At 38.2% G+C, this 15,643-nt stretch overlaps 2 protein-coding genes across 3 annotated transcripts in view; one reads left to right on the forward strand and one right to left on the reverse strand.

The window, feature by feature from the left end:
- Positions 1–6,441: 6,441 nt before the first annotated feature.
- ATP5PF (ATP synthase peripheral stalk subunit F6) lies at positions 6,442–15,593 on the reverse strand. 2 transcript variants are annotated; one of them, XM_063109240.1, is made up of 4 exons: positions 15,515–15,593; positions 12,128–12,306; positions 7,152–7,276; positions 6,442–6,615 (listed from the first exon to the last, which is right to left on the reverse strand). In XM_063109240.1, exons 2-4 carry the CDS (start codon positions 12,289–12,291, stop codon positions 6,578–6,580), a joined length of 327 nt encoding a protein of 108 aa, XP_062965310.1. In that variant the 5' UTR covers positions 12,292–12,306; positions 15,515–15,593; the 3' UTR covers positions 6,442–6,577. The 2 variants fall into 2 exon arrangements, with proteins under 2 accessions (XP_062965310.1, XP_062965301.1); XM_063109231.1 differs by lacking the exon at positions 15,515–15,593 and adding an exon at positions 15,381–15,488.
- Positions 15,479–15,643, forward strand: part of GABPA (GA binding protein transcription factor subunit alpha) — a 34,248-nt gene continuing 34,083 nt past the window's right edge. The window contains exon 1 of the mRNA XM_063109218.1: positions 15,479–15,592. The gene's annotated coding sequence lies outside the window, so the exon portion shown is untranslated. The remainder of the gene's footprint in view (positions 15,593–15,643) is intronic.

Consider the following 15,643-nt stretch of genomic DNA (forward strand, 5'->3'; position numbering starts at 1 on the left):
CTGGTGTCTGGACTTGTTTCCATTTGCTTTTGTTTGAAGGACTTGAACACTATACTGCTGGCAAAATCCCATTGTAATTCTTAGAGCATTTTGATTTTATTTTCCTGCAGTGAAGTTTTGTTATATAAAGATTAGGGCTCTAGAATCTTTAATAGCAAGTCTTGGACTGTTTTGTTTTAATTATTATTGTTGCTGTTTTAACTAGATTTTAGATGGGGGTTTAGCCTAACTAAACCTGGAATGACATTGTTTTTCAACACAGCTTTGCAAAGAACTTCCTTCATCCCACAGGTGGCTTTGTTTGATTAAAGTTTACATTAATAAAAATAGCTGAAGTTGTTAAACTTTTTAGACCCATTTTACAGTGCGGGGGAAGAGTCATCTACCTACTGTTCTTGAGTAAAACTCAGGAAACTACATCCTCTTACCATCTGTAGTTACAAGGTGAGCTCTTTAGCTGCTTCAGTTTAGAATCTCATCATCTCTCAGTTTGGATATCTGCCAACTTCTCAAATCCTGAAAAAAATGCTCTGAAAATAAGTGAAATTTATTGAATACTTTATATATGTCAGAGATGGGGTGGGTGGGGTGAGGGCATATAAAATCTCATTCATCTCAATGGTGCTATAGAGTGGGCAGTGTCATCATTTGATAGATGAGGAAACAGACCCAGGGAATTAGTAACTCGCCAAGTGCAAGGAGCTGCTGGTATGTGAGGAGTCTAGGTCTGTGTGGGCCCAGGTCCCTCTGATTCAGGATTTCTTTCACACACCATGTTTTTCTCCTGCCTTTTAAATCCTCTCGTTCTCATCGCATACTTTCCCTTCATTCTCATTAATCTCTGCCCATCCACCCCTCCCTAGTCTCATGGCCTACAATACCTTCCTGTTTTCCCATTTTGCTCTATGCAGTCTAAATGCCTTGGTGGGCCATTTCATTCTTATCCACTCTCTGTTTATTCTCCACAGATCTCTAATCTTATTTAATAAAATACTTAAGCTAACCAGGACCAATACATTTAAATTCTATAATCACCACCACTTTCCTTTCTCTAAATCTCCCCATCTTTAACCTCCCATTTACTCATTTACTGCATCATTCATTACTGTAATCCTTTTATCTCAGACTTTTGTTATTATCTCACCTTTTTTCTTGTGGGACCATCCTCCCTCAAGTGCCCTTTCTCTCAGTCACAATTTCAGTCTCCTGTTCTGGAGGCCCCTTTTCCCTCTAAGTCTCCACCCCACCCCATCAGTCACTTGCCTGATTATTCTCTTGAACAATGTCAATTCCTTCTCCCTCTTCTTCCTTCCCCTGGCTAAAACCCTTTCACTCTTCTTTTACACAGTATATGCCAAGGTCTAAATTCCTTAGCCTGGAATTCAAGACCCTCCCCACCCTCCACATGTACATATCCCCTCACAACCTACCTGTTCAACTACATGTTCCACTGTCCTCTTTGGTTACCTTATGTACCCATCAAACTCAGCTATGGTCATTTTATCTTCACAACCCATTTCCCCCCTTCCTGTATACATTTACTTATAATACTCGCTCCACCTGACATGCTAATTCTCTTAATCACAAGATATGTAAATTCAGTCTACTCCTTAAGAGGTTAAATTCCACCCCTCTAAGATAGCCTTCTCATTCCCCCTGCTGGAAGAAGTTTCTTTAATTTCCATAGCGCTTGACTGATCCTCTTATGGCATTTACCGGTTTCTATCTCACAATACAGTTAATTATGTATATGTCTGACATCCCTGCCAATCTGGAACCATGTTTCATACGTCATTATATGTCCCAAAGTATTTTAACAGTATCTAACATGAAGTCAGTATCTAATAAATGCTGAATGAATTTTTAAAAAATCAAAACACCCATGAAAAAGCAAATTTAAAGAATATTTACTGATAAATTTTTTTCATAGATTTAGTTAGAATATTGATAAAATATTCTGTAACGTTATTATAACCCAGTTCATGTATATTATGCAAAGTTATACAAATTATTGCCCCATGAATTAAAGATCAACAAATTATTTTTCTCTTATCCCATCCTTTTAGTAATTAGGTGTCCATTTCCACACACTTCTCTAAAAAACTCAAAATATTTTTCCAACTTTCAAATTTAAAAATTTTCCATCTCTTGTTTCTTGTTCTTGTAAGACTGGCCTGAAAGTGCGAATCTTACTTGTTGGGAAGGCTCATCTCGCAAAGACCAGGAGACAGAGATCGTTGCAATCAAGCAAGAGGTTTTCTTATTCCAGCATGCTGGGGTTGCTCCGTCTTCAGGACAGAAGCAGCCCCAAGCTCTTAACACAAGCACTTTATTCAGTTTGGTAGGCAGACTTTGGCAACAGGATGAGTTGTACACAGCTTATTGGTCATCTGAGGTGACTTTTAATTTCGTTGGTGGCCTTCAGTGGGGTGGTACACAGATGAGGAACTAGGGAATTGACCAATAGCCCACCCCTTTTGCGGTTAGGCCCTTCCTGGAACTAGGTGAACTTTGGGCTCTTTGGAAAGTCCCTTCCCCCTGGCAACGGAAAGTCCTTATCTTCTGGTAACGGAAAGTCTCAAGCACCTGGTAGCGGAAGGTCCTAAGTACCTGGTATTGTTTACCCAAAAAGGTTGGGGGTTATCTCTACCTCTAAATTCTATAAGTTTTTGGAACAGTTTTAGTAGTAATAACTGGTCAAGAAATTCAAGGTAATCTATAAGCTTCCATTTGTTGATACTTTTTAATTTTTCTTACTTTTTAATATATACCATATTTTTACTTGACTGAGTTTGAAAAAATGTACTAATAAGACATACCAGAGTATAAAATGTCTTCATATTTTCTACTAAGAAAATGCTCTCAAAACAAGTGAATAGTGTATGTGAACAAAGGACCTGTTTAAACTTCTTGGAGATTGAAGACTATTTCAAAGCTCCATTTTATGATCTCTTTATTTTCAATTTTGAATGTGCTATTTGTAAGTCTTAAAGATGGAGTAAAAACTGAGAAGATTTTCTAAAATTTGTAAGTGGACTCCTAAAGTTGCCTGCCCATGCTTCTTTTCATTCTCAAACTCACTTTCCTTCCAAATATTTGCCATTGAATTAAAGCTACTGTAGGTCACAAAAACTTTTCTAAATTTTAGGTACCATATAGCAAAGAGAATGAAAAAGTTTTATACATAAGGATATAATATATTCATGTAACAGAATATTAATTGGGACTTTTTCTGTTGTTCAAAGGCTGAAGACAAGTATCCCTCTTTCTAACCACATTCTCCCAAGTGAGCCACAGGGCAGGCCTGTATCCCTCTTTCTAAAGAAAATGATAAACACATTGGGTACAAGTACCCTTTTGCTGTTCATGAAGAGACAGTGCTACTGTAAAATAATTACTCCAGTCCACCACACCCCTTTACCCTGCCACATAGTCCATATAAACAGAAATGTGTATGGATGGATTAGAGATGGGAAGCAATGAGGAGGGAGAGAAAGAGACAAAAAGAAGAAGAGAGGCAGAGACACAGAGACACAGAATGAGCTGTCCAAATTGTCACAGAATGTCAGAGTTATGAGTAGTGTGTTCCCCAACTCACCCCCAAGGCGAGTAAAGAGAATTTTAAAGAGAATCACTTATGAAAACTGAAGGCACCTGCCAAGAAATAGCAGCTAATTGAGCAGGGTGAAAGAGCTGGAAAAAAGTATCAAGAAGTGAGGAGGTAGGGGTCGATGGTAAAGCACCTGTTTTCCCATGATTTCTAAGGTCAAGTATATGTTACTTTCCGGTGGGTCCAGTAGGCATCACTGAAAGTAGTTGGCCTTGAGCCTTCTTGTCAGTGTCTCATCACGAGCAAACATGTGAAATGAAAGACTGTGGCGTTACCATTGGAGTGGGAGCTGAGGGTAATTTGGGAGAGATGGAGTTGAAGTGGACCTCCCATTTAAGGTAATCTATACAATAAGGAAGAGCTCCTAGCCCATGGGCCCCCCCAAGAATTCATACACCTTAAGTGAGAGCTAGTATTTGGTTAAGACCAAAAAGAGTAGTGAAGATGCTTCCACATTCCTTACATTCACAGGGTTCCTCCTGAGTTCTTTCATGTCTTCAAAGTGAACGAGAACACCTTTGGTTTCCTAACATTCCTTACGCTGATAGTTTGTCATCTGCATGCCTTCTTTCATGACTTCCAAAGGAACTGGAATAATTGAAAGATTTCCCACATCGTTTACATTCATAGGGTTTTTCTCCAGTGTGGATTCCCATGTGAAGGCTAATACACGTGAGAAACTTGAAGGCTTTCCCACATTCCATACATGTGTATGGTTTTTTGGCACTGTGAGTCTGCAGGTGATTATTTAAGCTGGAGGAATGCATAAATGCTTTCCCACATTTGGTACACTCAAAAGGCTTCTCCAGTGTATCTGGAAGACTGCTACACTGGGGTGGCAACAATCAAAGAGTAACAGCCAAAATCAAACAAAAACCCCTACACTAAATGGATTAAATAAGTAAAAATTGCCTAGAACAGAAGCCTTCTTTGGTTATTATCATTATTAAAGGTAGCACTAGGTAAATAACAGGCACGTGTCCCTTTCTAGTTCTCCCTACCTTTCCTCAACTCAAATTTCCACTTCTTATGAGGACACCAATTAGATTGGATAAGAACTCACCCTAACGGTCTCATTTTAATTTAATCACCTTTAAGGTCCCCATCTCCAAATATAGTCACATTCTGAGGTACTGGGGGTTGGGCCTCAACATATGAATTTAGGGGAACACAATCAGCACATAACATCAGGCAAGGGGGAAAACCCATTCATTGTAAACAGCCAGAGCCCAGAAGGCAGCTGAGGTCATTTGTCATAATGTCCCAAATGGTAAGTGCAGGAGGAGTGCACTGGCAAGCTGAAGTGCAGAACAAAGGCTGGAGTTTGCAGCCGAGACAGCCTCACAGGAAAGAGGAGGGGCTCTGAGGAAGCTGAGACCTTGGTTGAGATCTACGACTCACAGCACTGCTATAATGGTTCACAGGAAAACAGGGAACACTTGCCTGACCAAAATTTATACATAAAAGTATAGCCCTATAATGTAGTACGGCACCACAGTGGGGTGCTTCTTTCAATTAGTCACAAATAGAATCCTGTTTCAATAATGAATGAAGACATTGAGATGTTAAGCAAATTACAAACAGTTGTGAGACATAAAAAAATGTGTATGAGATTATAAAAAGTACAATTCAACTAAAATCTGAGTGGAGAGGAAGGGAAAGACACAGGGAGATGACACATATGCGGAGACGGTCAGTCTGTTCTCTACTTCCTGGCAGTTGCATAGTTGACCCAAGACAGCTTGGCTGCCACAGCTGGGTAGAGTAGAGCTGCTGTTTCAAGAAGCTTAGAGAAAAACTCTAAGCAACTAGACTGCCTTGATTACCTTTAAATGGTGCCATAATTAAACATCAGATTTTCTGTTCCAGTGCCTACAATTACTTAAAAGTAGTTCAACTGATCTGTTGTTGCTTAGCTGCATTTGAAGAAAATTGGGCTATTTCTTCTTAGTGCTTTACTCTCCCAAATTCCTTTTCCACATATCTTATTAGTTTAACCACACCAATACTATTAAGAAATATTTGGAGATCTTTCAAAAGTATTCCACAGCAGGTTTCACTTCAGCTAAGGCACACCACAGTGTAAATCTATTCCCTTTGAAGTGAGCTAAATCTCATAAGGAAGGCTGGGTCTTCACATTTTTAAAGAAAATCCTTAAAGGTTTATTAAAACTCATATTTATTAACACATTTATGACAGATATAAAAAGGCATGTTATGCCTTTTTAAAATTTTTCCTTTTTAAAAACTAATAAAAAATAATTTCCTTGAGAGCCATCTATAGTTAAAATTTTGATGGTGCCTGATATGCCGATTATCTGGGACATATCTGCTAGATCTTGGACAAAGCAACACAATACAGTTCAATCTTTTAAAGCTAAGTTCCTTTATAGAACTCCCCTCCCCCATCATCCCTTTCTTTTCCTCCTCAATCTGTTCAAAACTGTAATAGACTCTGTGATCTGTAAGCAAAGATGAGGGACCTGGTTTACTAGGATAAAATCTTTTAACATTTGAGGGGATAAATGTTCCTGTACATATTCAAAATTACACTTGAGTTTCCTAAGAAAGCTCTGACAAAAAGTATGTATAAACCACTCCTTCATATTCTGGGAGAAGGTATAATATCCCTCCACAGCAAACATTCCCTTAGATAATGGTGGCTCACCTCCAGCAGTAAGTCTCCACTTCTAAAAGGATACCCCTGCACACTGAGAAGAGTCTGGCAGGATTATGGGCAAGTTGTACCCAGTTTATGCAAGGTCTCCATCTGTTTCATTATACACAAATGAAAAGATTTAAAAACACAGAATTCAATACTCAAGCATACATTCAACATCACCAAATAATTTATTTAGAATCAGAATTAAAAGAACATTTGACAGTTGTGAAATGTCCATTTATTTTGATACTTCTGATTACTTTTACAACTAATACATGACAAATTACCAGATTAACTTTATTTCTTCAGGACTGGGGCTTTTCAATGACTTCCAATTTGGGATCTAAGAAGAAGAAAAAAAGATTCAGCTTAGCCATACTGTGGTACGATGTATCATCTAGTACTCTTCAAGATTTAATTCATCAATCTTCTGATTTTTTTTTTATAGCGAATATCGACTGTTTTTAAACATCCTCAAAGAAATAATAGCTAAACATTCATTCAACACTTTCTATGAGTCAAGCTCTCTATTAACTGACTTTACATATGTTATTTAACTACAACTATCATATGAACAGGATACTACAATTCTCCACAAAGTTCAGATAAGGAAACAGGCATCAGTTAACTATCCAAGATCACATAGCTAGAAAGTGATATTGTCAGGATTCAAGATCAAGCAGTTTGATTTCAGATCTCTACCACTTAATCTCTATGTTATGTGACCTCCAATACTAACTATCCAAGAGCTCCTCATGTACAGTTCATGGTCCTAATAAATTCACATGTAATTGACATTTAATCCTCTAAATCCCAATAAGTATAAATATTCTCCACTTAATCCCCCACAAGAATGAATCCGTGATTAAAGAGACTAACCTTCAAATGTGAAGTTAGGAAACGTATTCATGTCTGCATTTCCATGCAGTTGCTTAAGCTTAAACAGCTCCCTCTCCAGGTCTTGCTGATACTCTGGGCCAGTATCAACAGGTCCAGCAGATGCCCTGTTGTGTAAATGAGCAAATAAAAACTAATTTTATGCACTAGTTTACAAGAACAAAATTACTTTTCACCATCAAGTTTCTAAAGCATTTTAAAGGTTTTCATGTAGGAAAAAATACTCTTTTCAGAAAGAAAATAAGTACAGTCAGCTATCTATATCCATGGCTCTTGCATCCAAGGATAAATACAGTATTTGCTGGATGTGGAACCAATGGACATGGAGGGCCAACTTTTTGTATCCACGGGTTCCAAAGGGCTAACGGCAGGACTTGAGCATCCATGGTTTTTATTTTGTACCAGCAGGGGATCCTGGAACCAATCCCCTGTACACAGAGGGACAATTGTATTTCCACTTGAATTTCAACTCACACTATTTTAATATGATGAGGTTTCACGAAATAAAGGAGGTAACTTCAAACAAACCTCTGACATTCGAGGTTTGTTAGTGTCAAGGACAATTAAGTCAGAATCTCTCAGGGTCTAAGTTGAAATAAGGTGTAATGGCTAAAGCCATGGGCTCTGGGCTCTGAAGTCAAAGACTGGTTCATGTGGATGTCAGTTCTACCATTTAGTAACTGTGTAGACCAGAGCAAGGCATGAAGCACTCTAAACTTTAGTGTCCATATCTAAAAGTGAGGGTCCTACCAAATGGGGGTAAGAGAAATAAAGAGATAATGCACACGTACATACCACTCAACATAGTACCTGGCACATAGTGAACACTCTGTGTTACCTATTATCATCTTCTGCTTTAAATTAGCCATCACTGAATGGCTTTTAAAAGGTCTTAGTAACTTCAAGTCTTTATAATAAGAGCCTATCAAAGAAGAAAATTATTTTCTACCCTCAGAGACTATGCAATTTAGAAGAAAAAAATTACATTTTAAAAACATTTATGCTGTAAGGGAGTTATGTAATAAGCTTCAAAGATATGGTTTAAAAAAACTACTCAAGTTGAGGACAGATCAGTTTTGCTGAGCTAATCAGGGAAAATTTCATTTAAGAAAGGTGGCACTTGAGACAAATCATGCTTCTGGGACCAGATGTTAGAAGTCCAATGTGCTATCCATTGTGCTATGGTGCAGCCAGATTTTAACTTGAGACATTCTAAGACTAAAAAAGCAGACATGGTGGTAAAGCATTGGCTATATGCGGGAATACTAAGAGGTCTAGATGGAAAAACCAAAATAACCCAGATTACGGGAGGCCTGGAATGTTAAGGCTGGGAGTTTGTATTTTGTTTGCTAAGCAATAAAATCCCTTAACCAAAATTCATGGGACCAGAATTGTTTCAGATTTCAGATTTTAGAATATTTGCAGAATACATACTGGTTGAGCATCCCTAATCTGAAAATCTGAAACCTGAAATGCTCCAATGAGTATTTCCTTTGAGCATCATGTCAGCACTCAAAAAGTTTCAGATTCTGAACCATTTCAGATTTTATGTTAGGGATGTTGAACCAGTATAGCATCAAGGACCAGGAGCGGGGTCAACTAGTTCTAATTCTTTGAACAAATTCTGCTGTTTGTCATAAATGTTACTGCCTGCCTTTCAATGAATGTTACAAACTTAAAAAATTTACAAGTGAAAATTCCTTTAAGGGTAATATTTTCACACATGCCTATGATCAAAACATAGGGTCTTATTTATGTTAAAGAATTTCCACAAAAAATACATAGACAGCTCCTATTTAAGAACTTGTTAATAAAAAAATAATAATAATAAAAATAAATAAATTTAAAAAATTTTTTTAAAAAAAGAACTTGTTAATAAAGTTTCTTGTTATGTATCCAATTTTCTTTTAGATCAGCACTGTCCAGCAGAACTTTCTGTGATGATAGAAATACTATATTTCTGTGTTTTCCTATATGGTAGTCACTAGCCATATCTGGCTACTGAGCACTTGAAATGAGGCTTAGGAACTGAATTTTTATTTATACTTAATTATAATTAATTAGAATTTAACAGACCCATGTGGATAATGGCTGCCAAAATGGACAGTGCAGTTCTACACAGAGCCTTCAACCAGATACTTTAATGACTGTCTTCCAGCTCTGGGACCCACAAAGCTTCAGCAACTGTTTTGAGAAGATTCAATCAGTCTTAACAATACACTGGTTACTAATGAATGATGGCTATAATAACTTCAATATGCACTCTTACCATAAAAAGGGGCCAGAAATCATCTACCACCTCAACTGAACTTAAGTCTCACTGCCCATCTCATTTATTACTATATCCCTAGGCTCTAGCAGGACACTGGAACACAGTAGACACTCAGGAGATACTTGTTTATTTCACTTAGCAAATACTAGGCATGCTAATTTATTGAATCATTTAATCTTTATAACATCCTATGAAACAGAAAGTACTATTATTATCATCATTGTTTTACATATGAGCAAACTATTATACAGAGGTTAAATAATAACCAGCTCCAAGGTGACAGAGCTAAGAAGTGGCAGAGCTGGATTCCAGCCCAGGGTCCATTTCAGGCCACCTATCCATGTTGTTGTTTGCACAAATTAATGAATGACCCATAAACTACACTCTTTAGATTCAGGGTATACCTAAAAATTGACTTCTTACTGGACAGGTTTTTAAGGACAGTTAAAGGACAAACAGCATCAATACTAAGATGCCACAACATCTCTGAACAGAAGACAAATTCTCCAACCAGTCCTGCTTACTGAATACTGTGATTGTTGGCATATTCCAACATTCTAGTCTTGGTTTTCTCACATATAAAACTGGGATAACATCTATAGGGTTGTTCTGAGTTTCATAACAATGTCTATAAAGCACATGGTATCTTAACATACATTAATCCCTTCGCTATCTCTCCTCCTTAATTTTGGTAATGGCAACACCTTTTTGTTAGTTACCTAATCTCAAAGTCTTAGTTTTGTTCTCTCCCCTCTGCCTGTCTACCAGATCACCAAGACCAGTTCTCAGCATCTCAATGTCTTGACTCTATCACTCTTATATTCCCACTGCTATAAAGTCAAGGTTCTCATCAAGTAATGCTTGGATTATTACATTTTCCTAACATGTCTGTCTTTGTTCCCTTCTCATTCCATTTCTTCTAATACACTGATTAAAGTTATATTCCTAATTCAGAGTAATCTCTTTCCGTTCCCAGCATCCTGTTCAAAAACTTTTAATTTCTCACAAATGCCGATCACGTAATATCTTAATTGCTCAATCTACAATCAAGGCCTTCGCTGATCCCTCATTCTAACCCCATTCCATCCTCACTGCTCACTGCACTCCTCACAGGCCATATACTCCATGGAAACAGAATTACACAGTTCTTTAGATATATTTTGCACTTTCTAGTTTCCATGCTGTAGCTCATACCATTCTTTCCTCCTAAAAGATATCCTCCTCCTACCCCCATTTATCTGTCCAACCTTCATATCAATTGTTCTTAACCTGGGGTAGATCCCTGGGTATGTGTTTCTACTGATGGCCTTCCGCAAGTTTGAGAACACTTTCAAGCTATAAGCAAAATCATGTGAGTAAATTCTTTGCTTTTTTCTTTTTAAACGGGGAAGATGATCCACAGCTGTCCCTGAGATTCTCAAGGGGGACAAATGACCCTAAGCACTGCCTTCAAAGCCAAAATAAAACATTAACTCTTCCAAGAAGCCTTCCAAAGTGCCTCCAGCTACAAAGGAGTACAATAGGCCCTCCGTGTCCTTGGGTTCTATATCCATAGATTCAACCAACCACAGACTGAAAATATTTGGGGGAAAAAAAGGACAGTTGCATGTGTACTAAACATGTACAGGCTTTTTTTCTTATCATCATTCCCTAAACAATACAATATAATAACTATATTCATACAGCATTTACACTGTATTAGGTATTATAAATAATTTAGAGAGTTTAAGGTCTATAGGAGGATACGCATAGGTTACATACTATACCACTCTATATAAGCCTAAGCATCCATGGATTTTGGTATCTGCAGGAGGTCCTAGAACCAATCACCCACAGATACTGAAGGACTTCTGTATTCCCTCCTATGAACTCCCCGAACACCCATTTTACCTTATATTGTATTTACTTGCTTACAAGCTTTCTACCCCTACCAATTTTAAAAATATTGTGAAAATGCAGTGTGGCCCACTAAGGTTAACAGCCCAGTGCTTTACACATAATAAACAATTAAATAAAAGAAAACGGAACTATGAACTGATGTATACCACTTTTCCTAAGATTTGGGGGTTAGACCTGATGATGACTAAGGTGGTCATTCATCTCCAAAACTGTGGTTCTGTAATCATGTTTTTCTTGGACTTACTCTATGCCATTTCAGAGTCTTTTGTCCTTTGATATTACTAGAGATATATAACTATGGAAATAGCCTTTAAGAAAAAAATGTTGTGTTTATACATTTCCCCCAAATCATGATGTCACAGAAAGGGCACTAAATTGAGAGTTAGAACACTTTAATTACATGTTTTTTCCCAACTAGTTTTATGATCTTTGGTGAATCAATGTCTAAGGGACTTACTTTTCTCAAATATAAAGCTGCTCAATGATTTCTAAAATCCTATGTACTTTTAGGAATTGACTTAGTTTATTATAATAAATGATATTACAGTAAGAATATATTTAAAATGACAATAGATTTAACGGGATTTTCCCTTGGAACCCTTATATGGAAGATAGAGTTTGAGACTTAAAAAAAAAATCAAGATCCTTATCTCCTTTTGGGGGACACCAAATGAACCTCTGTCAGAGATCTTAGACACTTCCAAACACCAAGTAATCTTCTAGTACCATTTTGAACCTTACATACTTTGAATATTTACATTTACATCATGGTTGATTACCCACTTACTGTCGCTTAGACTTGTATTCTCTAATCTTGTCCACAAAGAGCTTTTGTACAGGATCAAGTTCCTTATTAAATGCCACTGCTGTAACACCAATGTTCCTCTGCAAATGGACTGAGACTGCTGACCGAACATCAGAGGAGAACCTGAAGAGCCTCTGAAGAATCATGGTGATTCTATGTTACTGAAAACAAGCATCAGAATGTTAATGTACTGAATATAAAATGGTAAAACACCTCTAAAAATGAGTGTACTTCAAAGAATTTGTGGAAAAATAAAATTCAAAGATAATAAGAATATTTACATGAACTTCTGGAAGTACCCTCGTATATCACATAGGGGAAATCTAATTCTACTAATTGCTGTGGAACTAAATCATACCAGAACTCAGTCTATACCTGACTACAATTTCCTTACCCCCTTCATGCCCCATTGCAGTTTTTTGTTGCTTAATCAAAAGGCCCTAGGACCTAGGAATAGTTAGGAACAACACAGGCCTGAGGCTCCACTAGGGGTAAGGCAGAAAGAAAGCATAAAATCTGGAAGGGGGTGTTTCTTCTCCAATGAACTTAGTTTTGAACCAGAGGAAATAGTAGAGGTAGGCTGTTGGAAATAGTAGAGATAGGCTGTTAGAACACTGCCCACCCCTAGCAGGAAAAGCAAACTAGGCCCCAAATTAATGTGCCAGGTTTCCCTGACCTCAAAGGCCAAAGGAAAGCTGGGCAAGGAGACTGGAGTCAGTTGCGTCAGCTAGGAATTATAGCCTGGAAGTTTCTACTTAACAGGCCCACAGAGAGAGAAACTACTGTCTGTTACAGCTACAGGACTCCAGCCATTCAAGAACTGTAATAACCATCAATCCTTAAACAAAAATAAGTCTCAGCTTAAAACCACTCATCTCTTGTAATTAAAAAGGTTAGTAATAGAGTATCCGTCACATATAGTTTTATTTACTGTCCTGTAAGTACAGGAGTTGCTCACAGTGTTTACTTGCTATTCTGCATATTCTCCACTGCACCATTGTTATATAAGATAATGTTTAAAGAATTTCATTGAATGTGTTTGAAGTATTACAAAAGGCAGCATGCTTTTTAAGCTATGCCATCTTTGGGATTTTATTCTTTGATGTAAAAAGTAACTGTTATAAGAGTTGGAAATTCTGCACCTGTGTGTGTATATATACAAATAAATTTAGCAATAAAGCAGCATGGGCTGAAAAAAAAGAATACTGTAACAATCAAATCAAAGTCCAAAAGAACCAGCAAAGAAAAATAGCAACTAGCTCAAGTGAGTCCTACAAGGAGAGGAAAAGATCAGGCATTACAGTGTAATCAGTGAAATAGAATTTGTGGAGATGAAAGTCTGAATTTTAAAAATGAGGACTTAAAGACTTCCAAGTCCTTAGATTCCCTGAAGCTAAAATACATTATTTTCTAACTAAAAATCTTCAGTAGATAAATCGAAGGAAAGGATGATTCCTGTTGATACTTAATTTACTGATTTAAAGATCATTTGGCACTGTCTGAAGACAATTTTAGTTGTCCTGACTAGGTTGAGTGCTACTGGCCTTTAGTGGATAGAGGCCAGGAATGCTGCTAAACACCCTATAATAACAACAGCAGTCCCCTATCCCCCACCTCAACAAGGAATTATACAGTCCAAAATGTCGATAGCCAAGGATAACAAATCCTGGAATAGCATATAAAAACTACCAAAGGAAATCCTACAGTCAACCAGATATCCTTCACCTGCCAGGATGAAAGCAAACTATTTGAAAAAATTAAAGAATTGATAACATATCACTCTTATATCACATCAGAGAAAAATACTTGAGAAAAAGCCACAAACAACAAATGACATTACAAGGTGCCACTTATCATCATTTCCATTTTTACACATACAAGTATAGAAACTGAGGCTTAGAGGTTAAGTACCCAGTCCAAGGTTACACAGTAGAATCTGACTCAACACAAATATATATAAAAAATTGTGCAACTCAATGTCTATTTTCCCTTCTGGCAACCTAAGGACACACTTAACACTCCGCAATAAGGTCACTTAACATTTTTTCAGCCCTACGTATTTTGCAAAGTACCTCCGTATATATTCTGCCCTTGTGCTCTTACAGCAACATAAGTTAGAGGAAGGTGTTCTTATCCCTGCTTCACAGATGATAAAACTATGTCTAAAAAAGGTTATTAAATTGCCCATACCCCCACAGTTAATTTGCTCTAAGGTTAACTGACTGCAAAGATCATGTCATTCCTATGCAACTTGGGTGAAATCCATTTTCATTTCTTCATTTATCTATCGTCTAAGTACTGATTCCCAAATGACGTCTCTAAATTTTGTCTTTTCTCTGAACTCCAAACCTATATATTCAACAGTTCTCAGCCCCTCATTAAGTACTACAAACTCGTCCAAAAAAACCCCCACATAATCTAATATCAAAACTTGTTCCTTCTCCTTTATTCCCTTCCATTTTTTTCACTGATTGAACAGTGAGTGTGGATTTTCCACTGCCACGCGGAAGACATGTAATCACACAAATAGCTGTAGAATAACTTTTGTGATAAATTCTCTATTCGAAAAATATCGGGTGCCAAAAGAGCCTATGGTAGGGATCTGACATAATCAGAAGGATTGAAGAAGGCAACAAGAAAAGGGTGGAGCCCGTGCAGAGGCCTTACTATGGGAGGAAGCATGGTGCTCCCATTTACAGTGATGACTGACCAGCCAAACTTTATTCCATTCGCTGCCTCTTCACTACACATTCCTAGAGTCAATCTACAAAGCTGCCTAACAAAATTTTAGCAGCATCATCATTTTCGGGTGGGATGCAAACTTTTAAGATTACTATTAACCTTCTCCCTCTTAAGAGTCATCTTCTGCCTAAATAGTTCAAAACAATCTCTCGCGCGCCCAGGCTGAGCAGATCTGGCTGGAGACCTTTCCCGCGCGCTTGACCTTGGGCTGCCTCAGCCGGGCTGCGAGACTGTGACGCCTCGGCCTCCCCGCCTCCTCGGTTGGCCCTTAGAATAGGTATTATCGGTTTCATGCATTGGATCTACGGCAAACTTCAAGGCCTAGTTTCGCCGAGGTCAGCTGTGACCATGGGCCAGGTCGGGAAGGTGCCCAGGACAGAGATCTGCTCTATTCTCCTACTAGGACAGAGGAAATAGGAAGCTCAAGCCCCGTGAAGAAACCCAAAATCGGAGTCCCAAGAGGCCAAGCTGGTCTAGCTACCCTTTCAGTCACCTTGCACTCAGTCCCGAGCTGCCAGAGCCACGGCCGCCACCACCGTTCTACTTCCGGCACTGGCTCCGCCCCACACACGCCTACCCGCCATCGCAATGCATTATGGGCCGCCGATTTAGTCGGTCGATGCTCACCGAACAGGAAGCGTCTCGGAGACTGCGACCGGACGGCTCTAGGTGAGACAGAAACCAAACAGGAGGAGGAAGTGGAGGGTAAGTGCTTCCGGGTCTCTTGGAGAAGCCTCCGCCATCTTTCCTTCGCCT

This window comes from Cynocephalus volans, chromosome 1 (assembly GCF_027409185.1).
Source record: "Cynocephalus volans isolate mCynVol1 chromosome 1, mCynVol1.pri, whole genome shotgun sequence".
In the NCBI taxonomy this organism is placed as follows: Eukaryota; Metazoa; Chordata; class Mammalia; order Dermoptera; family Cynocephalidae; genus Cynocephalus; species Cynocephalus volans.